This window comes from Rhinatrema bivittatum, chromosome 3, assembly GCF_901001135.1.
Source record: "Rhinatrema bivittatum chromosome 3, aRhiBiv1.1, whole genome shotgun sequence".
NCBI lineage: Eukaryota > Metazoa > Chordata > Amphibia > Gymnophiona > Rhinatrematidae > Rhinatrema > Rhinatrema bivittatum.
Genome location: NC_042617.1, coordinates 327,639,663 through 327,664,837, shown reverse-complemented (window position 1 = coordinate 327,664,837; position 25,175 = coordinate 327,639,663). Strand labels below are relative to the sequence as shown.

The following is a 25,175-nucleotide window of genomic DNA, read 5'->3' as shown; positions in this document are numbered from 1 at the left end:
GAGTCGCATTAACCGTGTGTATGTTTATTGAATAAGGGTATTAATCACCAGTTAGTAGCTGTCATTACCGCAAGCCACCCCATGCCTCTTCTCTTCATTCACATCCTCTAGACTTTATGGATCCACAGTGTTTATCCCACGCCCCTTTGAAATCCTTCACAGTTTTGGTCTTCACCACTTCCTCCGGAAGGGCGTTCCAGGCATCCACCACTCTCTCCGTGAAGAAATACTTCCTGATATTGGTTCTGAGTCTTCCTCCCTGGAGTTTTAAATCGTGACCCCTGGTTCTGCTGAATTTTTTCTAACGGAAAAGGTTTGTCGTTGACTTTGGATCATTAAAACCTTTCAAGTATCTGAAAGTCTGTATCATGTCACCCCTGCTCCTCCTTTAGATTTAGATTCTTCAATCTCTTCTCATAAGTCATTCGATGAAGAACATCCACCTTTTTGGTCGCCCTTCTCTGGACCGCCTCCTTCCTGTTTCTGTCTCTTCGGAGAATCATCACCCTCAAACACTATTTCCAACATAGGTTTATCCCCAACACCTTCCTGAGTAAAGACAGAAGCAAAAAATTTATTTAGGGTTTTTTTCACTTTTGGCCTTGTCTTCCCAAAGCATCCTATTTACCCTTCAGTCATCTAACTGACTCCCTCATAGGCTTCTTCCTTTGAATATACTTGAAAAAGGTTTTATTTTGAGTTTTTGATTCGCTGGGAAACTTTTTTTCAAACTCCCTTTTGATCTGCCTTATTAATGCTTTACTTACCAAAGCTTATTGTCTTTCCTATTTTCTTTATTTGGATTCACCTTCCAGTTTTTGAAAGATGTTCTTTTGGCTTTAATAGCCTCTTTCACCTTACCATTTAACCATGCTGGCAGCCATTTAGTCTTCTTCCTACCTTTTCTAATGCATGGAATACATTTAGTCTGGGCTTCCAAGGTGGTGATTTTATACAACATCCTCATGCAAACTTTTAACTTTTATATTTGCTCCTTTGGTTTTTGGGTACTTACCAGATTCTTGTGGCCTGGATTGGCCACTGTTGGAAACAAGATGCTGGGCTTGATGGACCCTTGGTCTGATCCAGTATGGCATGTTCTTATGTTCTAATTAATTTCCTCATTTTATCACAGTCTCCCTGTGGTAACTCGAACAGTAGTGGCTTGGACACAGCCAGAGGAAAGGAGGCAGACTCTCGCTGTTCCTTAGGTGCTCTTTATTTACAATGAAAAAAAGGCAACTCTTTATTTACAGTGAAAAGAGGCAACTCAAAACAAACACTGCAGCTCAGCTTAGCTTCAGGTAACACAGTTCTGAAAAGTCAACACAAACAAACATGGTGGCTCACCTTAGTTTCAGGTAATAATTAGTCCTTAGACATAGCAAGTCTTAGGATATGGTACCTCTCTGCCTGCTCCCCAGAGCCTCCATAACCTCTCTGGGCCCTGCCAACTTATGTTAGGCTGAAGGGATCCTACCTAGGCCCAGAATCCTTTGTGGGGATGATCCTTAAGGAAGACCTGGCTAGGACTCTGTGGCTGGTCCCTTAAGATAGTTTGAGGGAGTTTCTGGTATACTCCTTCACACTCTCTTTTTAAAGTTAAATGCTATTGCAGTAGTTTTCCTTAATGTTCTCCCTTCAGTGAATATGTTACATTTGATTACGTTATGATCACTATTGCCAAGCAGCTCCACCACTGTTGCCTCTTTCACCAGATCCTGTGCTGCAGTGGATCTTAAATCTAGGAAGAGATGTCCATGACCTGCTAATAATCAATAAGGATTAGTAGCTTGGGATCTATTTAATGTTTGGGATCCTGCCAGGTACTTGTGACTTGTATTGGTCATTGTTGGAAACAGGATGCTGTGCTTGATGGACCCTTGGTCTGACCCAGTATGGCATGTCTTATGTTCTTATGTTCTTAAAGTAGTCTCCTTTTGTGGATTCAAAGACCAGCAGCTCCATTTGATGTTGGTAAATCAGAAGCAATTGCAGAAGCCAAACTGCATGAGGAATCAGTGTAAAAAAATTATGATTAATCTGAAGTCTCTCTTAAAAGACGGGATCATTTGCCAGTTCTGAGGTTAGGAGAGAATACATTGGGAAGGGGAACAGTAGTGCGTGGGAAGTTATAGTAGAGAAGAGGGATACGATAGGGAAAGCAGAGTTGCTTACCTGTAACAGATGTTCTCACAGGACAGCAGGATGTTAGTCCTCACATATGGGTGACATCATCAGGATGGAGCCCAATCACGGAAAACTTCTCAAGGGAGATCAACATCGCATTACTATATACCTTGAACATATATGTCAAGCTCAACAACTCAATGCCGGACAGGACCACTGGTCCTTGTTCTTTGGCCGTTTTGATTTCGAGTTATGGTATCGCCCTTCACTCAAGAATCAACGGGCAGATGCCTGCCAGACTGAAGATGTCCCAGAACCTCCTAAGTACATCATTGTTCTTGCTAAGATACCCCCTTACCACCATGGTAGTACCTTCCAGACTGCATGAAAAAGTGTTGAAATTGGCCTATGACTCCCATATAGCAGGACATCCTGAGTGGGCATGAACCCTTGAATTACTTCAATGGCACTACTTGTGGCCACAAATGAAGCAAGACATCAGTTGCGATGCTGCTTGCAGGTTAGGCCCACAAGCAGCCTCTTACCTTGCAGTGGGGCCCAGAGGCAACAGCTGCCGCTGCTGACACTGCCAAAGTTCCCTCGTGGCCTGGATGTTATGGTCGTTGACCCTTGGGCCGGCTGAGACTGCAGATGTTTTACTGTGGGGACCCACAGTGAGCGTCGCAGCTGGGAGGCGGCGCAGAAGAGAGATTCTGGAGAAGACTTCACCACTGGAAGTCCAAGGTCCCCCCAGGAGGAGCCCATAGGGACCCGGACCTCTTGGACTTAGGTGGGACCCTCTGCGACCAAGGATCCAGGAAGCGGCCGAAGAAATGGTCGATGAGGACGGTAGGGCCCAGGAGGCTGGAAGAGTCTTCACCCTCGGAAGCCTGCGGCTCCCCCGGGAGGAGCCCGTGAGAGCCCGAGCTGCTGGAACTTAGGAGAATCCCCTGGGCCAGCAAGAACTGGATACCTGAAGAGGTGGAAGGAACAGAAGTCGGAGTCCAGGAACGAAGCAGGGTCAGAAGCCAGAAGTCAGAGGTCCGAAGTCAAAGCCGTGGGTGGAAGCTGGAAACAGAGTCGTTGGACGGAGACGGGTCAGAAGCCAGAAGTCCAAACCAAAACCAGAGGCGGAAGCGAAGACGAAGTCAATGGATGAAGCCGGGTTGGAAGCCAGAAGTAGAAGAGACGATCCAAGATCCAAAGCAGCAACTAGCAACTCAGGGGATTGAGTGAACCTCATTGCAAGGCGAGGCATGTCAGTGGGAGGTTGTCCCTGAGTTTCCCGCGTTGGCCCCTTTAAGTCTGAAGCCCTGGCGCGCACACGCGTCTAGGGAGTGGGGCCAGCCGCAGATCATCGGCGGCTTCTCCCTCGCAGGGAGAATGCTGCGGTAGGCCGCATTTCAGGCCTACGAGGCCGAAGTGGAGGGCTTCCCGCGGCCGGCTCGGGCTGGGAGGTGAATGAAGGTCCCGGGGCATGGCCCGGGACCGTAACACTGGAGGCCGCTGATGCCTGCTTTCCCGCGGCCTGGAGGCTGCCGCCATCACCGTTGCCTCTGGCTGTTATGCCTGTCGGTCGCAGACGGCTGCGACCTCTCATGCTTACCTCTTTTTTCCCTGCACCATCAAGACTGGGAAGAATGGCGGTCTCTGCTAATCCCCGCTGACCTCTCCGGCATTCCTGGGACAGCATGGGAACTGCTGACCGCCATCTTGGACTCGGAATTCTTAGGCGCACGCGCACGCAAGGACCTCCTTTGAACACATCATGGTGGGAACCTTGGGGCATCCCCTCCCGATGACGTCAAACTGCCAGTGTATTTAATCTGACTGGCCCTTGCCTTCTTCAAGTTAGCAAGGAGTTCTGTCTTGCTGAATCCACCTTATTCAAGGACTTCTTGTTCCTGACTTGGCCTAGGCATCTAACGCTCTGAGTACTCGCTCCTCGGGGGCTCCCCTGCATTCCTGGCTATCCGCTCCTCGGAGCGCCTACCTGCCCGACTGCTACCAGACCTGCTTTTCAGGTTTCTCTCTCTCTCTCTCTCTCTCTCTCTCCAGGAACCATCTATTGTGAGTATCTCTATTGACTTCTACCATACGAACTGTATTGAGGATTCCCCCGATGTACCCCAAGCTTCGGGCCACTACCACCTTTCATCAGTAGAAGTTATTCAGCTTTCCTGTGCTGCAGAGTATTGACACACCAACTACGGGAGTCACTTCCAGGTTCCGGCATCTCTACCAGTTCTTCAACATCTACTGTACAGACATCCTCAGCATACCCCGCTCCGCGGGCCACTACCGGATCTGTATTCCTGAGGTGCCTACACTCATCAGAGGGGATCCCCGGCGTACCCCGCTCCGTGGGTCACTATTGGATTTTCTCATCTGTGACCTCGTTCTGGGTATTCCCCATTGCTCAGGACTGTGCTATTACATCTCCAACTCTGTGGACATTACTTTTTCCTTCCTTCATAATAAAGTCTCTACTTCTAGCTGTGTCCCATGCCACCGAGACTACGCCTGCTGACGGTGAGGCTCTCAGGGCTCCAGCCTGTGGGCGGAGACAACTCTCATCTCAGCCCAGGTTTCACATTCTTACAAAAACATAACACCGGCGGCCCGACCGTCATTCTTACGTGGCCTGGAGGCTGCCGCCAGTTCCGCTGCTCCCCGCGGCAGAGAGCTGCCACTGTCCAGGCCTCCATGCGGCCTGGAGACTGCCAACTATCTTCCTTCTTGCAGTGGGCCAGCAACCGCCGCTGTCCTTCACAGCCTGGAGGCTGCCGCCGATCCTGCCGTCTTCCTTGTGGCCTGGGTACCACCCCCTTCCATTCTTTGCAGCTAGGCCGCCGCTGACTTGCTTCCCTCATGCGACCTGGAAGCCGCCTCCAACTCCGCAGCTTCTTCGCGGCCTGGAGGCCGCTTCCGACATCCTCTTCCATGGCCAGGAGGCCGCCCCGGAGCTCCTCTTCTTGCGGCAGGGAGCCACCATCAGTCTTCTCTTCTTCATGACAGGGAGCCGCCTCCATCGGGCCTGCTTCCTTCTGTGCAGCAGGACGCTGTTCTCCAAGGTCCAGCCTTCCTTCTAGGCGTGCGGCCGCGCCTCTCTGCTCCAGTTAAAGGGCCAGCAGTGGGCTGTCCTCCTGGGCTCCTCCTGCTGACGTCCTCAAGGCATTCCTCTTCAGCCCTATAAAAAGGACCTTCCTTCACTCAGTCTTCACCTTCGCAAGGAGCCAGTCATGGAGCTGGACTGCTCCTGGATCTTCAGTTCCAGCTCTTCGTTCCAGGAGACCTCTGTGATCCTTCCTTGCTTCTTCAAGGTACCCTGTTCTTCATTGGTATTCCTTGTCTTCATCCATGGTTCCTGAACCTTCATCTTCATCTTCGGTCTATGTTCTGGTCACTCGTCGGATCCTGTCTCCTTGTCTTCAGATGTCCAGACGTCCTTGTCTCCAGATGTCCAGATGTCCTTGTGTCCAGATGTCTCCTTGTCTCCAGATGTCTTCATCCGTCATGTTCCAGACATCCCTGAGGTCCTCCTCTCTAGAGGTCCCTGATGTCCAGATGCCATAGATTTCCAGATGCCTTGATGTCCTGGTGTCTCGAAGTACCGGTGTCCTTTTGCATCCGATGTCCTACGTTCCAGTCCTGATGTTTCCAAGTTCCAAGTCCTGATCCTAATGTTCCAAGTTCCAAGTTCCCAGTCTTGATCCTGATGTCCTTTGTCCAGTTCTGATCCTGAAGTACCGTCAGTTCCTAGCTCCGGGTTCAGCTTTGTCTCGCCCCGGTCCTTGTCTCCAGCTGACCTTCCCTGGGAGTAAATCCATATCTATTCGGTGCCTGTTTCCAGTGGCTGAGCCCTCTTCCAGTTGGATTCTTCCCCGAGCACTCCCCGGATGCCTGCTTCTGCCCTTGACCTAGATCCTGAGTCTTTGCCTTCGTCTGAGTATCCTGAGTCCTTGTACTCGTCGAAGTATCCGTAATCCTCGCCTGACTCCCTTGAATCTATGTCTGATCTTCATCCATGTCTGAGCGTCTTGCATCTGAGTTCTCTACTTCTAGCTGTCCTCGTCTCATCTGAGTTCCAAGTTCCAAGCACCCTCGTCTCGTCTATGTTCCAAGCATCCTTGTCTTGTCTGAGTTCCAAGTTCCAAGTATCCTCATCTCGTCTGAGTTCCAGGCTCCAAGTTCCAAGCACCCTCATCTCATCTTGTTCAAGTCTCCGAGCCTTGTCCAAGACTCAAGTTCCAGTCTTGTTCCAAGTTCCAGTACCATTGCCTGTCCTTGACCTCTGTCCATCCTGTCGCAGCTGCCGATCCCTAGTGGCAGGTCAGAAAGGGCTATCGAGTGGCCGGAGGGCTACCCCAGAGACCAGCTGGGTCTCTACCGGTGCGTGCAGGTTTGGCAGAGGTTAGGGCTTCAGTGGTCAGCCTATTCCGCCCATGCTTGGACACGTCTTGCCTGCCTCAGCACTTCCACAGAGCTCCTCTCTGCAGTTGCATTGTGGTCCAAGGGTACACAGCTCTCCCCGGAATCGGGACCGCTCCCTAGCGCTCTTGCAACACATCAAGATCTATGTTGACACGTGTCCCACCTGCTGCACAGCAAAACGCATTGCATGGCCAACCTTGGGGGCTGTTACAGCCGGTGACAGCCCCCAGGGAACCATGGACCCACTTGTCCACAGACTTTATCGAGACCTCCCTGACTCTTTTTTTTTTTAATTGAATTTTAAGAAATTACATCCAAGCAAAACCACTTGTTTAGAACAACATGTAGAGATAAACAGGTAACAGAAATAGTTACAGGAAAATAAAACATATTTTTCATGTGTTTTATCAGCCCACAAAATGAGGAGGAAATCATTCTAAGAAGCAGAGAAAATTTTTAAGAAGAATTACCACTGCTTAGAACTGAAAGAGACCCTCTATTTGATATAATGCCTCAAGCAACAAATAAAGAAGAAGGACCAAGATCCAAAGCATGAGAGGGAGGTATCTGAGGGTGCTTTGCATTAAGAAAAGTAGTTAATTGAGAGGGATAAAGAAAGACATATTTACCCCCTTAAATTTTACCCCACATTTGTACAGAAAATAAAGCCAAAATAATGCACCAAGACTAATTACAGCAGGTCTTAATATTAGAAACTGCTTCCTTTTTGCTTGAGTTGCTTTAGCAACATCAGGAAAAATATGAACTTCTAAACCAAAAAGGGAACATCCCTATTCTGGAAAAGCAATTTCATAATAAAATCCCAGTCAGAATCAAAAGCAAGAGTAACAATAAGGCTTAAGCCCATTATCTGAGGATTTTTCCTAAAAAGAAGACAAATGAAAGTCATTTGTTGAAATTTGAGGATCAGCTTCTTCCTGCACTGACTTGAGGAGAAAAAGCAAATAATAAACCTTTGAAATAGGTGGTAATAAATTTTCAAAATTTCAAGAATATATTTACGAAACATTTCCATTGGAGAGATCAATCTCTTCTTGGGAAAATTTATAATACGTATATTGCGCCGAGGAATGACATTTTCTAAATTCTCAAATTTATTTTGCAGACCTGTACAAACCAAAGATAATGATCCATGTATAGCAGTTTCCTGAGAATCCAACACCTCAATTCTCTGAGATAAAACAGGAACTTGTTCTTGTGTAGTCTGCAGTGCCTTGGATAGGCCCTGTTTTGGAATACAAACTGATCCACCTGTGAAAATAAATGTGTAATAGCATCCCAAATAGCATTCAAGATAATATTTGGGGGTTTAGGAAGGCAAAAGGACTGTACCTCCAACTGCTAACATCCCAATACTGCTCGCAGGGTTGTCAGGGAGAGTCTAGAAGCCAAATTTAGGCTCTTAGGTAGAAAGCTGAAATCCAGAACCTCCAGGGTAGCATTCTCTGAAATCCCCCTGTTCCACGTGCAGGTCCCCAGAGGCAGGCAGAGCTCCGGAGTCTCAGTGCGTGGATGTGATGATGATGCAAGGAAGAGGGATTCAGTTTTGTAAGGAACTGGGGAACCTTTTGGGGAAGGGGGAGTCTTTTCCGAAGGGATGGTCTCCACCTTAACCAGGGTGGAACCAGGCTGCTGGTGCTAACCTTTAAAAAGGAGATAGAACAGCTTTTAAACTAGAACAAAGGGGAAAGCCGACAGTCGCTCAGCAGCGCATGGTTCGGAGAGAGGTATCTTCAAAGGAAACTAATGATGCATTAGAATTAGGGCATCCCGACAGTGAGGTTCCAATAAAAGCAAACGTAGTCCATGTGCCTATAAGTAAAGTATCATCTGAGCTAAAGGATTCCAAATTATCCCTGTCAACTGAAAAGCAGGTTGTTAATACAAACAAAAAACACACTTTGAAATGTCTGTATGCCAGTGTCAGAAGTCTAAGAAGATGGGAGAGATAGAGTGTATAGCAGTGAATGATGAGATAGACATCATTGGCATCTCAGAGACCTGGAGGAAAGATGATAACTAAAGGGACAGAGCTATATTAGGGTCCAAATTATACCACAATGAGAAGGAAGATCAACTTGGTAGGGGTATAGCAATTTATGTCAGGGAGGGTATAGAATCCAAAAGGATATAGATCATACAAGAGCGTAAATGCTCAGTAGAATCTACATGGGTACAAATCTCATCTGTAAAAACATAAGAACATAAGAAATTACCATCCTGGGTCAGACCAAGGGTCCATCAAGCCCAGCATCCTGTTTCCAACAGTGGCCAATCCAGGCTACAAGAACCTGGCAAGTACCCAAACATTAATTAGATCCCTTGCTACTAATGCCAGTAATAGCAGTGGCTATTGATTAATAAATTGTTTAATAGCAGTTAATGGACTTCTCCTCTAGGAACGTATACAAACCTTTTTTAAACCCAGCTACAGCTACTGCACTAACCACATCCTCAGGCAACAAATTTCAGAGCTTAATTGTGCGCTGAGTGAAAAAGGATTTTATCGGATTAGTTTTAAATGTGCTACTTGCTAATAGAGATGAGTTTCATTTTTCTGGGTCGGGTCGGGTTTCAGTTCGGGCACTTCGTGGGAAAACTTGTTTTCCGGCAAAAACAACGCTGAAACCCGAACCCGAAACTGGAGAAACGAATCAAAAAAAAAATCTGAATCAGAAAAAACCCACCCCAACCCTTCAAATTTACTGTATTACAACCCCCTCCACCATCCCTATCCCTCCCCAAGACTTACTAAAAGCCCTGGTGGTCCAGCGGGGTCCCGCGAGCGATCTCTCCCCTGTGCCCCTGAGACATCGTAAGGGCAAAGGGCCATTGGCGCTATTTTGATTCGTAGCAGGCCCGACAGCCCAACGGCCCGGAGGGAGAGATCGCTCGCGGGACCCCGCTGGACCACCAGGGCTTTTAGTAAGTCTTGGGGAGGGATTGGGATGGTGGGGGGATTGTCTTGGAGGGAGGCCCCCCCAAGACTTGCCAAAAGTCCCTGGTGGTCCAGCGGGGGTCCTGGAGCAATCTCCTGCACTCGTGCTGTCACCTGCCAGTATTCAAAATGGCACCGATAGCCTTTGCCCTTACGATGTCACAGGGGCTACCGGCGTCATCTTGTGCTCCTACATGTGACAGGGGCCGACCAATGGCATGGGTAGCCCCTGTGACATCGTAAGGGCAAAGGGCCATCGGCACCATTTTGATTCATAGCAGGCCCGACAGCCTGACGGCCCGGAGGGAGAGATCGTTCGCGGGACCCCGCTGGACCACCAGGGCTTTTAGTAAGTCTTGGGGAGGGATTGGGATGGTGGTGGGGGGGGGGGGGGGGATTATAATACAGTAAATTTGAAGGGTTGGGGTGGTTTTTTGTTTTTTTTTAATAAATGTGCCCCTGCCCCCCACACTAACCCGAAAAACAAATTTTCCCCGAAGTTCAGGGAAAATCAGTTTTGTGGTCCGGGTCCCCCAAACCATGACGAATTAGGCAATTTCATTGAAATTGCCTAATCCGTGATAAACGAATGCACATCTCTACTTGCTAACTTCAAGGAGTGTCCCCTAGTCCTTCTATTATCTGAAAGAATAAATAACCGATTCACATTTACCCATTCTAGACTTCTCATGATGTTAAAGACCTCTATCATAGCCTCCTCGGCCGTCTCTTTTCCGAGCGGAATAGCTCTAACCTCTTTAGCCTTTCCTCATAGGGGGCTGTTCCATCCCCTTTATCATTTTTGTCACCCTTCTCTGTACCTTCTCTGGTGCAACTATATCTTTTTTGAGATGCGGTGACCAGACGTGTACACAGTACTCAAGATACGGTCTCACCAGGGAGCAATACAGAGGCATTATGCCATTTTCCCTTTTACTCACCATTCCCTTCCTAATAATTCCTAACATTCTGTTTGCTTTTTTGATTGTCGTGGCACACTGAGCCGATGATTTCAATGTATTATCCACTATGATGCTTAGATCTCTTTCCTGGGTAGTAGCTCCTAATATGGAACCTAACATTGTGTAACTACAGCATGGGTTATTTTTCCCTATATGCATCACCTTTAGTATGGTTTTGAGGTGTTTGAGTGGTTTCTTGGTACTGCGGTGATGACCACTCCCACGGGGAGGAGCCCCATGAGGAACCGCAGTACTAGGCTAGACTCTATACACGCAGACACAGAGAATTCATGTTAATTATACAGCTTGGTGGTACTGCCCAGGGGTGGCAGCAGTGAGGTAACCCAGTAGAGTAGTCCAGGGGTCCTCTGCAGAGGAGACCCATCCCACACTCCAATGATGGTAGGCTGCGCTGGGTAGAAGATAGAGTCCCGGATGTAGACTTGCAGCGCTGAAGCTGAAGGTGAGACAAGCTGACAAAGTTAGTTTATTCACTGAATAGATGATGAAGATCCTGGCAGGCAGAAGTAGTTGGATTACAGGCACCAAGGCAGGGAGAGCAGGCCCTCGAGGAGCAAGTACCCGGTATCCCAGATAGGCACCTGAAAGAAAGCATAGGGCCCCCGAGGAGCGGGTACCCAGTTAGAGGTGAATGGCCCCGGAGGGCAGAGAGAACTTCCAGCAGCAGCAAGGAAGCGGCAGAGTAGCTTAGACCGGAGGCATTCCAATCCTTGCTAATTCAGTTTGTTAGCAAACGAAGGGCAGGCTAAATACCCGGATGGCGTGACGTCACTCGGAGGGGGTCGCCTCCGAGGTTCCCGCCATGACGTGGATAAAGATGTGGGTGGCGTGCGCGCGCGCACCCTAGGAAGCCCTCAGGAGAAACATGGCGAACACCATCATCGTAGCCGTTCCGGGGACGCCGGAGAGGGCGGCATGATGACGCAGCAGCAGCCATCTTTCCAAGGTTTGTGGAGAGAGAAAGAAGAAAGGTGAGGCACAGAGGTCAAAACCGTCTGAGACTGACGGACACAACAGTACCCCCCTTCAAAGGGCCCCCTCCAGACCCCCTACCTGGTCCTGGTTTTTGAAGATGCAATCAATGAAATTGATGAAGAATCTCTTTGTCCATGATTTTAGCCAATGGTTCCCAAGAGTTTTCTTCAGGTCCGTATCCCTTCCATGACAGGAGGTATTCCCAAACTCTGCCTCACTTTCTTACATCAAGGATGGCATCAACCTTGTACTCGATGTCTTCTTCTGCATCAACAGGAGTAGGTTCAGGTGTCTTGGTGGAAAACTCGCTAAGAACAAGCAGTTTCAGCAGCGAAACATGGAACACATTATGAATCTTCATAGCTGGAGGAAGCTTCAGACTGTAGGTAAGTGAACCCAATCATCGCAGAATGGGAAAGGGTCCGACAAAGCGTGGAGCAAATCGAGCAGATGGAAGCTTGAGTTTTAGATGTTTGATAGACAGCCAGACTTTATCACCAGGCTGAAATTCAGGAGCTTTGCAATGGTGAGCATCATAGCCTTTCTTTGCTCTTTGTCCTGCTTTTTGGAGCATCTCTTTAGTCTCTCTCCAGAGCTGCTGTATATCTTTGGCAGAGGATTGAGCTGCCGGGGACGACACAGAAAGTGGAAGTGGTAAAGGTGGTAAGGGTTGTCGTCCGTAGACCACTTCAAATGGTGTAGATCCAGTAGATGAGGCTGGATGCAAATTGATGGCAAATTCAGCCCAGGGCAACAGTTCAGCCCAGTCATTCTGTCGTGTACCAACATAGGCGCGGAGGAACTGCTTGAGAGTTCTATTCATTCTCTCAGTTTGGCCATTCGACTGAGGATGGTACGCAGAGGTGAAGTCAAGTGTGATGTCAAATTTCTTACACAAAACTTTCCAGAACTTGGCTGTAAATTGAGCTCCTCTATCAGAAACAATGTGTTTTGGCATGCCATGTAGGCAAAAGATGTGACTGATGAATAGTTTAGCAAGTTCCATGGCTGAAGGCAAGCCTGAGAGAGCCACGAAGTGAGCAATTTTCAAGAATCGATCCATTGTCACCCAGATAGTATTGTTACCTTCAGAAAGTGGCAAGTCCACCACAAAGTTTGTAGCAATGTGGATCCAGGGCTCATCTGGTACTGGCAAGGGTTGAAGCAGGCCCCATGGATGTCCGGGCGGAGGTTTCTGTCTGGCACAATTGGAACAGGAAGCTACGTACACAAGAGTGTCTTCCTTCATGGTGGGCCACCAATAGTAATTCTGTAGCTTAGCCAGTGTTCACCATTGACCAGGGTATCCGGTAGGGATGTGAATCGTTTTATGACGATTTAAAATATCGTCCGATATATTTTAAATCGTCAAAAATCGTTAGAGCCGCGATACAATAACAATTCCCCCGATTTATCGTTAAAAAATCGTAAATCGGGGGAAGGGGGAGGGAAAGGGGGAGGGCGGGAAAACCGGCACACTAAAACAACCCTAAAACCCACCCCGACCCTTTAAAATAAATCCCCCACCCTCCCGAACCCCCCCAAAATGCCTTAAATTACCTGGGGTCCAGAGGAAGGGTCCCGGTGTGATCTTTTACTCTCGGTCCTCCGTGCGTTGTAGAAATGGCGCCGGCACTACCTTTGACCTGTCATATGACAGGTCAAAGGTAGCGCTGGCGCCATTTTGTTTTTTTTGTCCCCCGACGTCAGGAGCATAGGAGATCGCTCCCGGACCCCCGCTGGACCCCCAGGGACTTTTGGCCAGCTTGGGGGGGCCTCCTGACCCCCACAAGACTTGCCAAAAGTCCAGTGGGGGTCCGGAACGATCTCCTACCGCGAATCGTTTTTCCTTACGGAAAAACGATTCGACTGCAGGAGGTCGTTCCGGACCCCCGCTGGACCCCCAGGGACTTTTGGCCAGCTTGGGGGGGCCTCCTGACCCCCACAAGCCTTGCCAAAAGTCCAGCGGGGGTCCGGAACGACCTCCTGCAGTCGAATCGTGTTGCTGTATGGCCGGCGCCAAAATGGCGCCGGCCATACAGCGAATCGTTTTTCCGTACGGAAAAACGATTCGCGGTAGGAGATCATTCCGGACCCCCGCTGGATTTTTGGCAAGTCTTGTGGGGGTCAGGAGGCCCCCCCAAGCTGGCCAAAAGTCCCTGGGGGTCCGGGAGCGATCTCCTTTGCTCCTGACGTCGGGGGACAAAAAAACCAAAATGGCACCGGCGCTACCTTTGACCTGTCATATGACAGGTCAAAGGTAGCGCCGGCGCCATTTCTACAACGCACGGAGGACCGAGAGTAAAAGATCACACCGGGACCCTTCCTCTGGACCCCAGGTAATTTAAGGCATTTTGGGGGGGTTTGGGAGGGTGGGGGATTTATTTTAAAGGGTCGGGGTGGGTTTTAGGGTTGTTTTAGTGTGCCGGTTTTCCCGCCCTCCCCCTTCCCCTCCCTCCCCACTGGACCCCAGGTAATTTAAGGCATTTTGGGGGGGGTTTTAGGGATGTTTTAGTGTGCCAGTTTTCGATTTACACGATTTACACGATATTTAAAAAACCCAAACTGCGACGATCCGATTCCCTCCCCCTCCCAGCCGAAATCGATCGTTAAGACGATCGATCACACGATTCACATCTCTAGTATCCGGCCAGTTTCGAGTCGTGAGCCCATGCTAGCAATTTCTTTCTTAAATTGTGGGGTACGATGGTCTTGCCTGTGGGTACCGGATGTGTAGCTGTCAGAATAACTCTCTTCGGGTCGATGATATGCTGGGGTTCATCAAGTACGTCTTCAGAGAGAAAAGAGCAAGATAGTGCGTCCGCTCTAACATTCTTATCACCAGGGCGATATTTCAGCACAAAGTCAAATCTGTTGAAGAACAGGGACCATCTCGCCTGTCAATGCTTAAGGCGTTGAGCGTGACGGAGGCTCCAGATTTTAATATCAGTAAAGACAGTGATCTGATGTTGTGCACCTTCAAGCCAGGGGCGCCATTCTTCGAATGCCATCTTCATTGCCAGCAATTCTTTATCCCCAATGCCGTAGTTCTTCTCTGCTGGCTAGAAGCATCGGGAAAAGAATAAACAGGGGTGCAAGATTTTAGAGTCACTGGTCTGGCTTAGCACGGCTCCTACACCATCATCAGAGGCATCGACCTCCACAATGAAGGGTCGTGTAGGGTTTGGATGGCGGAGACATGGTTTGCTTGAGAAGGCATCTTTTAACTTCTGAAATGCTGTCACGGCTTCCGTAGACCAAGTGGCAACGTTGGCTCCCTTCTTAGTCATCGCTGTTAATGAGTCAATGAGGAGTAATATTTGATGAAGGTCCTGTAGTAGTTTGTAAATCCCAAAAATCGTCTTAGAGCTTTTAGGCCTGTGGGTTGTGTCCATTTTTGAATACTCTCAAGCTTCTGAGGTTCCATCTGAAAACCTTTGCTTGAGACAATGTACCCTAAGAAGGGCACGGACTCCTTGTGGATTCGTATTTAGTCAACTTGGTGTATAAGCAGTTCTCACGAAGTCTCTGCAGAACTCTTTTGACATCCTCCTGATGGGATTGCAGGTCCTGTGAGAATATCAAGATGTCGTCTAAGTAGATCACGCAGAATGTCGTTCATCAAGTTTTGGAAGATGGCTGGGGCGTTGCACAAGCCAAAGGGCATCACCAGATTTCAAAGCACCCATCCCGGGTATTAAAAGCTGTCTTCCATTCATTGCCAGAGTGGATGCGAACTAAGTTATACGCTCCTTTGAGGTCAAACTTGGAGAATATCTTGGCTCCCTGTAACCTGTTGAATAGCTCCGAGATGAGTGGTAAGGGATAGTGATCCTTTACGGTGATTTTATTCAGGCTTCTGTAATCAATGCATGGATGTAATGTTCCATCCTTCTTCCCCACGAAGAAGAAGCCTGCGCCGGCAGAAGACTTGGAAGGTCTTATGAAACCTTTCTGGAGATTCTTCTGGATGTACTCTGACATTGCTTTATTCTCTACAACAGAGAGAGGATAAACCCTTCCTTTGGGTGGTTCCGTGTTAGGCTTCAAATTGATGGTGCAGTCATAGGATCTGTGTGGAGGTAAAACATCAGTGGCTTCTTTGGAGAACACATCTTGAAAAGATGCATATTGAGGCGGCAACCCAGGCAACAACGGAGTAGTTGGCATGCATTGTATAGGAGAGACTTCCATCAGGCATTTGCCATGGCAATCTGGACCCCAACGTGAAAGCTCCAAAGTGGCCCAGTTGAATTGTGGCATATGTTTCTGCAGCCACGGTAACCCAAGTACCAAAGGGTGCATGGCCTTCTCTAGCACAAAGAAGGAAATAGTCTCTGTATGAAGAGCACCAGTACGTAAGCTCACTGGTTCTGTAAACAGGGTTACTTCACCCGGTAAGGGCTCTCCATGAATAGAGGCAGAAGTAGAGGGGACATCATGGTAGTGGTGGGGATCTGCAAATGTTCCACTAGACACTTCAAAATGAAGTTTCCCCCTGCCCCAGAATCCACTAAAGAAAGGGTCTGGTATTCTAGAGGTCCACAGATTAAGGATAATAGAAGAAAGAGTGGAGAAGAGGGTGCAGTTAGACCTAAGAAGAGTCCTCTCACAGGACTTAGGTCTGCCAGTTTCCCAGACATATAAGTCATGTTTGAACAGTGTGACCAGCTTGTCCACAATACATGCATAGTCCCAACCTCTTTCGAGTTCGTCTCTCTTTAGAAGTCAAATGACTGCGGCCCAATTGCATTGGTTCTTCTTCGCCAGCAACAGGACCTGGAGGTATAGACCTGGGTGTACAGACTTGACTCGAGTGTCTCCCTGAGGTGGTCTTCTGGAGCTCTTGACCTCTTGAACCTTGTTGTGAAGTCGGTGATCAATCCTCGTTGCCAACTTCATCAGTTCTGCTAAGGTCTTAGGCATCTCTCGAGCCGCCAGCTCATCCTTCAAGCGGGAGTTCAGGCCTTCAAAGAAGAGAGTCTTCAGGCATCTAGGGTCCCAATGTAATTCAGAAGCCAACGTCTTGAATTCTATGGCGAAGTCTGATAAAGGTTTATTACCTTGTTTCAGATGAACTAAAGTTGATCCTGCTGTAGTATACCGGGCAGGGTCATCGAATACTGATTTGAACAGTTCAAGAAACCTGGCAAGATCATTCAGGATAGGGTCATTGTGCTCCCACAGCAGTGAGGCCCAAGCCAGCGCTCTTCCGTCCAGATACAAAAGGATATAGGTGGTCTTGGCATACGCTGTAGGGAAATGGTTAGGTTGCAGAGAAAAGTGCATGCAACATTGATTGATAAATCCTCTACATTTCCACACTTCACCCGAAAAGCGTGTTGGAGCAGATAGAGGCACTGTAGTCTTGACCGTCACTTCAGGCAGTGTAACTTCTTTACCTGAGGCAACAGTCAGGTTATCCAACGAATTCTGTTGTTCGGAGATTCATCCGGCCAGGCCCGGAATGGCCTGCAAAGCGGTGAGCTGAGCCAAATCCATGGAGTTAGCAATCTGTTATGGTTTTGAGGTGTTTGAGTGGATTCTTGGGTACTGAGGTGATGACCACTCCCATGGGGAGGAGCCCCGACGGGAACCGCAGTACTAGGCTAGACTCTATACATGCAGACACAGAGAATTCGTGTTTATTATACAGCTTGGTGGTACTGCCCAAGGGTGGCAGCAGTGAGGTAACCCAGTAGAGTAGTCCAGGGGTCCTAGGCAGAGGAGATCCGTCCCACACTCCAATGATGATAGGCTGTGCTGGGTAGAAGAGAGAGTCCTGGATGTAGACTCGCAGCGCTGAAGCTGAAGGTGAGACAAGCTGACCAAGTTAGTTTACTCACTGAATAGATAGCTGTATTTGATGAAGATCCTGCCAGGCAGAAGTAGTTGGATTGAAGGCACCAAGGCAGGGAGAGCAGGCCCTCGAGGAGCGAGTACCTGGTATCCCAGATAGGCACCTGAAAGAAAGCATAGGGCCCCCGAGGAGCGGGTACCCAGTTAGAGGTGAATGGCCCCGAAGGGCAGAGAGAACTTCCAGTGGCAGCAAGGAAGCGGCAGAGTAGCTTAGACCAGAGGCATTCCAATCCTTGCTAACTCAGTTTGTTAGCAAACGAAGGGCAGGCTAAATACCCGGATGGCGTGATGTCACTCGGAGGGGCCGCCCCCGAGGTTCCCGCCACGACGTGGATAAAGACGGGGGTGGCATGCGCGCGTGCACCCTAGGAGGCCTTCATGAGAAACATGGCGAACACCGTCATCATAGCCGTTCCGGGGACGCTGGAGAGGGCAGCATGATGACGTGGCAGCAGCCATCTTCCCAAGGCTTGTGGAGAGAGAAGGAAAAAAGGTGAGGCACAGAGGTCGAAGCCGTTTGAGACCGATGGACGCAACAACCTTGCATTTGTCCACATTAAATTTCATCTGCCATTTGAATGCCCAATCTTCCAGTCTTGCAAGATCCTCCTGCAATTTATCACAATCCACTTGTGAATTAACTACTCTGGATAATTTTGTATCATCTGCAAATTTGATTACCTCATTCGTCGTATTCCTTTCCAGATCATTTATAAATGTATTGATAAGCACTGGTTCAAGTACAGATCCCTGAGGCACTCCACTGTATACCCTTTTCCACTGAGAAAATTGTCTATTTAATCCTACTTTCTGTTTCCTGTCTTTTAACCAGTTTGTAATCCACAAAAGGACACTGCCAGCTATCCCATGACTTTTTACTTTTCTTAGAAGCCTCTCATGAGGGACTTTGTCAAATGCCTTCTGTAAATCCAAATACACTACATGCACTGGTTCATCTTTATCCACATGATTATTAACCCCTTCAAAAAAATGAAGCAGATTTGTAAAGCAAGACTTGCCTTGGGTAAATCCATGCTGACTGTATTCCATTAAACCATGTCTTTCTATATGCTCTGAAATTTTGATGTTTAGAATAGTTTTGTTGCGTCCGTCGCTGCTCGATGCCCTCACTCCGCCCTCTCTACCTCTGTGGTGACTCCCTCCGGGTCTGATGGACGTTTGCTGCTGCGGCGTCTCCATACCATCTCCCTCCGGCGTCCCCGGACTGGGGCACGACGCTGCGGATCCGCCATGTTGCCTGATGACGTAGGGCGCACGCGCGCGCTCTAATTGATATACCAGTAAGGGCGCGAACCTCGGGGGTGTCCTCCGAGATGACGTCATCCGCTTCCAATATAAACGGTCTCATATTTGCTAACGAATCGAGTTAGCAAGGACACGAACTTGAACAAGGACTCTCTTCGGATTCGTCCAAGCTACTCTGCCTCCTCAGACTTACCAGGGGTACCCACTCCTCAGGGGCCTCGCTGTCTTTTCTTTATTTCAGATTGCAGATAGGAACCGGTACTCGCTCCTCGAGGGCCCATGTTCCTGAACACACTGAAGATTCTCTACTGCCTGGAAGCTATCGCAGATACAGACATTTGTGAGTTATTATTTCAGATTGCAGATAGGAACTGGTACTCGCTCCTCAAGGGCCTATGTTCCTGAACACACTGAAGATTCTCTACTGCCTGGAAGCTATCACAGATGCAGACAATTGTGAGTTACCATCGCTCTCTCAGAGCTTTCCCTGGAACCAGGTATTCGCTCCTCGAGGGCCTAACCCTTTCCAGCTACTGAGCTTCTTTAAGACCTTATGTGAGTTTTGTCATCTAGTTTTGGCTACGAACACAGCATACCCTGTCTACTCACTATCTATAGTTTCTCTACAGCTCAGCAACCCTGGGATCGCTGTTCCAGTTCCTGAGGGATTTCAGCCCTGCCGGGCATATCAGCTCACTACTGCCACCTCTGGTGGTTCTACTAACCTGTCTAATAAAAGAGTTATCTGTGTCTGTCTCCATACCCAAGCCTAGCCGGTGGTCCCTCTCAGGATATCCTCCTGGGGGCCCTGCCATCGGCCCAAGGATCCACCTATCTACTTTCCTTTACAGCCAAGTGCTCTCTCCAAGCACTCCGCTGGTAACAGATTGTTAACTCTTCACGGAGTCTCTAACAGATTGCTAACTCCTCCCTTCTACAGGAGTCTAGTCATAACAAGATTGCTAACTCCTCCTACCACGGGAGCAGACCCATAACAGATTGCTAACTCCTCCCACCTCAGGAGTCTTCAGCATCAGATTCATAATAAGTTTCCACTATTTTTCCCAGCACTGAAATCAGGCTCACTGGTCTATACTTTCCCAGATCGCCAATAGAGCCCTTTTTAAATATTGGGGTTACATTGGCCACCCTCAGCCATCATGAACAATGGATGGTTTTAATGATAGGTTACACATTTTAACTAATAGATCTGAAATTTCATTTTTGAATTCCTTCAGAACCCTGGGATGCATACTAGGGATGTGAATTGTTTTTGAACGATTAAAATTATCGTCAGATAATTTTAAAATCGTCCAAAATTGTTAGAGTGCACGATACAATACAAATGCCCCCGATTTATCGTCAGGGGCATTTGTATTGTATCGTTAAATAGGGCACGGGAAAACCGGCACACCAAAACAACCCTAAAACCCACCCCGAACCTTTAAAACAAATCCCCCACCCTCCCGAACCCCCCCAAAATGTTTTAAATTACCTGGGGTCCAGTGGGGGGTCCCGGCACGATCTCCAGCTCTCTGGCCATGGCTGCGTTGAGAAATGGTGCCGGTGGCCCTTTGCCCTTATCATGTGACAGGGCAAAGGTAGCGCCGGCGCCATTTTGGTTCCTGGCTCCCGACGTCACGTGTGCAGGAGATCGCTCCCGGACCCCCGCTGGACCCCCAGGGACTTTTGGCCCGCTTGGGGGGGCCTCCTGACCCCCACAAGACTTGCCAAAAGTCCAGCGGGGGTCCGGGAGCAACCTCCTGCACACGGGCCGTAATGCCAATATTCAAAATGGCGCCGGCGCTACCTTTGCCTTTGCCCTCACTATGTCATACGGGCGACCGTCGCCCGTATGACCATCGCCCATATGACATAGTGAGGGCAAAGGTAGCGCCGTTTCTCAACGCAGCCGTGGCCAGAGAGCTGGAGATCGCGCCGGGACCCCCCCACTGGACCCCAGGTAATTTAAAACATTTTGGGGGGGTTCGGGAGGGTGGGGGATTTGTTTTAAAGGTTTGGGGTGGGTTTTAGGGTTGTTTTGGTGTGCCGGTTTTCCCGCCCTCCCCCGATTTACGATTTTAACGATTTAAAAAAAACAAACCAAAAACAAAACACGACGATCAGATTTCCCTCCCCCCCCAGCCAAAATCGATCGTTAAGACGATCGATCACACGATTCACACCCCTAATGCATACCATCCGGTCCAGGTGATTTGCTACTCTTTAGTTTGTCAATCTGGCCTACTACATCTTCCAGATTCAGAGTGATTTGGATCAGTTCATCTGACTCATCACCCTTCAAAACCATCTCCAGAACCAGAATATCCCCAACATCCTCATTAATAAACACAGAAGAAAGAATTAATTTAGTCTTTCTGCAATGGCCTTATCATCCCTAGGAGCCCCTCTAACCCTTTGGTCACCAAACGATCCATCCGACTCCCTCACAGACTTCTTGCTTCAGAAATATTTTAAAAGTTTTTATTATGAGTTTTTGCCACCACGGCCAACTTCATTTCAAATTCCCCCTTATCCGGCCTTATCAATGTGAGGGAGGATGCTGCGCATTGTGTATACCTGTGGATGATGTGGATGATATGTGTGTGTGTGTGTGTGAGTGTGAGGGAGGATGCTGGGCTTTGTGTGTACCTGTGTATGGATGTGTGTGAGTGTGAGGGAGGATCCTGGGCATTTTGTGTACCTATGTATGATGTGTGTGTGTGAGTGTGAGGGAGGATGCTGGGCATCGTACCTGTGTATGGATGTGTTTGTGTGTGAGTGTGAGGGAGGATGCTGGGCATTGTGTGTACCAGTGTATGGATGTGTGTGAGTGTGAGGGAGGCTGCTGGGCATTGTGTGTACCTGTGTATGATGTGTGTTTGTGTGTGAGTGTGATGGAGGATGCTGGCCATTGTGCGTACCTGTGTATGGATGTGAGTGTGAGGGAGGATGCTGGGCATTGTGTTTACCTATGTATGATGTGGTGTGAGTGTGAGAGAGGATGCTGGGCATTGTGTTTACCTGTGTATGATGTGTGTGTGAGTGTGAGAGAGGATGTTGGGCATTTTGTGTACACCTGTGGATGATGTATGTGTGTGTGTGTGTGTGTGAGGGAGGATGCTGCGCATTGTGTGTACCTGTGGATGATGTATGTATGAGTGTGAGTGTGAATGAGGATGCTTGTCACTGTGTGTACCTGTGTATGGATGTGTGTGAGTGTGAGGGGGGATGCTGGGCATTGTGTGTACCTGTGTATGGATGTGTGTGAGTGAGGGAGGATCCTGGGCATTGTGTGTACCTGTGGATGATGTGTGTGTGTGTGAGTGTGTGTGTGTGAGGGAGGATGCTGTGCATTGTGTGTACCTGTGGATGATGTATGTATGAGTGTGCGTGTGAGGGAGGATGCTGGGCATTGTGTGTACCTGTTACGGATGTGTGTGAGTGTGAGGGAGAATGCTGGGCATTGTGTGCACCTGTGGATGATATGTGTGTGTGTGTGTGTGTGAGGGAGGATGCTACGCATTGTGTGTACCTGTGGATGATGTATGTATGAGTGTGAGTGTGAGGGAGGATGCTGGACATTGTGTGTACCTGTGGATGATGTGTGTGTGTGTTTTTGTGTGTGTGTGTGTGTGTGATGGAGGATGCTAAGCATTGTGTGTACCTGTGGATGATGTATCTATGAGTGTGAGTGTGAGGGAGGATGCTGGGCATTGTGTGTACCTGTGGATGGATGCGTGTGTATGTGAGTGTGAGGGAGGATGCTGGGCATTGTGTTTACCTGTGTATGATGTGTGTGTGAGTGTGAGAGAGGATGTTGGGCATTTTGTGTACCTGTGGATGATGTGCATGTGTGTGTGAGTGTGAGGGAGGATGCTGTGCATTGTGTTTACCTGTGTATGATGCGTGTGTGAGTGTGAGAGAGGATGCTGGCATTTTGTGCACCTGTGGATAATGTGCCTGTGTGTGTGAGTGTGAGGGAGGATGCTGGGCATTGTGTGTACCTGTGTTTGGATGTGTGTGAATGCGAGGGAGAATGCTCGGCATTTTGTGTACCTGTGGATGATGTGTGTGTGTGTGTGCATGTGTGAGGAAGGATGCTGGGCATTGTGTGTACCTGTGGATGATGTATGTATGTATGTGAGTGTGAGGGAGGATGCTGGGCATTGTACCTGAGTATGATGTGTGTGTGAGTGTGAGGGAGAATGCTCGGCATTGTGTGTACCTGTGGATGATGTGTGTGTGTGTGCAAGTGTGAGGAAGGATGCTGGGCATTGTCTGTACCTGTATATGATGTGTGTGTGTAAGTGTGAGAAGGATGCTGGGCATTGTGTGTACCTGTCTATGATGTGTGTGTGTGTAAGTGTGAGAATGATGCTGTGTGTACCTGTGGATGATGTGTGTGAGTGTGTGTGAGGGAGGATGCTGGGCATTGTGTGTACCTGTGGATGGATGTGTGTGTGTGTGTGTGTGTGTGTGAGTGTGAGGGAGGATGCTGGGCATTGTGTATACCTGTGGATGATGTGCATGTGTGTGTGAGTGTGAGGGAGGATGCTGTGCATTGTGTTTACCTGTGTATGATGTGTATGTGAGTGTGAGAGAAGATGCTGGGCATTTTTTGTTCCTGTTGATGATATGTGAGTGTGAGGGAGGATGCTGCGCATTGTGTGTACCTGAGGATGATGATGATGATGTGTGTGTGTGTGTGAGTGTGAGGGAGGATGCTGGGCATTTTGTGTACCTGTGGATGATGTGCCTGTGTGTGTGAGAGTGAGGGAGGATGCTGTGCATTGTGTTTACCTATGTATGATGTGTATGTGAGTGTGAGAGAAGATGCTGGGCATTTTTTGTTCCTGTTGATGATGTGTGAGTGTGAGGGAGGATGCTGGGCATTGTGTGTACCTGAGGATGATGATGATGTGTGTGTGTGTATGTGAGGGAGGATGCTGCGCATTGTGTGTACCTGAGGATGATGATGATGTGTGAGTGTGAGGGAGGATGCTGCGCATTGTGTGTACCTGAGATGCTGGGCATTGTGTGTACCTGTGGATGATGTGCCTGTGTGTGTGAGAGTGAGGGAGGATGCTGTGCATTGTGTTTACCTGTGTATGATGTGTATGTGAGTGTGAGAGAAGATGCTGGGCATTTTTTGTTCCTGTTGATGATGTGTGAGTGTGAGGGAGGATGCTGCGCATTGTGTGTACCTGAGGATGATGATGATGTGTGTGTGTGTATGTGAGGGAGGATGCTGCGCATTGTGTGTACCTGAGGATGATGATGATGTGTGAGTGTGAGGGAGGATGCTGCGCATTGTGTGTACCTGAGGATGATGATGATGATGTGTGTGTGTGTGTGTGTGTGTGAGTGTGAGGGAGGATGCTGGGCATTGTGTGTACCTGTGGATGGATGAGTGTGTGCCTGAGAGCGAGGGAGGAGGGAGGGTCCGGATTCGCTGGCAGGGATGCAGACGGCTCCTCCCCGCGCTGGGGCTGGGGGCGGGAAGAGCCCCCTCTGCTGCTCCGCACAAGGAGCTGCTCTGTCTCTCCCACACAGCCCCAGACGGACGGAGGGCCGGAGCCAGCAGCCGCAGCCATGCAGCCGGGCACGGGCACGGAGGATGGCTGAGCGGGCAGGGCGCCCCCCGGCCTCGCCCGCTGCCCCCGGAGAGCCGGCGGCTGCCCCCCGCCCCTGAGACGGACGAGCAGCCATTGCAGCGCCGCCAGCCATGGAGAAGGAGGGCAGACCGCCGGAAAGCAAGCGGAGCAGGAAGCCGGCTCACCCCGTCAAGAGGGAGATCAACGAGGAGCTGAAGGTAGGAGGGGGCGGCCGCTCCAGCTGTGCGCCGGGGGCGCTCCCCCGACCGCCGCGGGCCCGGGAAAGTTCCTGATTGCCCGGAACACGGAGCCGAAAAAAGCGATGTCACTGCTGGGCTGTGCTTTGCCCGGGGAGGGGGGCTGGCTGCCCGCCCCCTTTATTTCCTGGGATGATGCTGCTGCTGCTTCTGCTCCTTGTAGGGGGGGGGGGGCGGTGTTTATCACTAGGGGGCTTCCGGGGAGCGCAGATGCCAGGCCCCCCTCGCCCTCGAAGCTGTCACCGGGGCTTCACGGGATCTGCACGGATTGCGGCTTCCAAGTTTCCTGCGATCGCGCCAGGGCCGGGGGAGGGAGAGACAAGAGCGGGCTTTGTGCCCGAGATCTCGCCCGGGGCTGCCGGAGGGCTTTCCCGGGCAAGGCAGGCGCTGCCTGCAGCTGGGCACCCCGGGACCCCGCTGCTCGCCTTCCCCTGAGTCCCCGGCGCCCCTCTGGGATGTCGGGCCTGGCGTGCATGAAGGATCGGGGGGGGGGGGGGCGATCGGGGCCGCCGTGCCTGGGACCTCTGCTGAGCCGTCCGCTCCCTGTGTGCCCGGCAGTAGGAGAACGTGTGTGTGTGTGTGTGTGTGTGTGGGTACCCCCCGCCATCAGCCTCAGAGAGCTGGGGGCCACGGCGTGCCCCGGGGAACACAATGTGCCCTTGTGTGCTCCGTGCTTGCATCTGGAGCCCGCGAGCAATCACAGCCCCAGCAGAAA

General features: G+C 49.7%; 1 protein-coding gene and 1 long non-coding RNA gene across 3 annotated transcripts in view; one reads left to right on the top strand and one right to left on the bottom strand.

Annotated features, from left to right (window-relative positions):
- Positions 1–383: 383 nt before the first annotated feature.
- Positions 384–24,576, bottom strand: LOC115087771. Its single transcript, XR_003855609.1, has 3 exons — positions 24,389–24,576; positions 1,016–1,216; positions 384–549 (listed from the first exon to the last, which is right to left on the bottom strand). It is a non-coding gene; the product is annotated as an uncharacterized LOC115087771 (long non-coding RNA).
- The window catches only part of SOBP (sine oculis binding protein homolog), a 379,042-nt gene continuing 377,978 nt past the window's right edge, over positions 24,112–25,175 (top strand). The window contains exon 1 of one of the 2 annotated variants that reach the window (XM_029595316.1): positions 24,112–24,421. In XM_029595316.1, coding sequence (XP_029451176.1) covers positions 24,335–24,421 — 87 coding nt within the window. In that variant the 5' untranslated portion in view covers positions 24,112–24,334. The remainder of the gene's footprint in view (positions 24,422–25,175) is intronic. The other variant, XM_029595317.1, reaches the window with a different exon arrangement.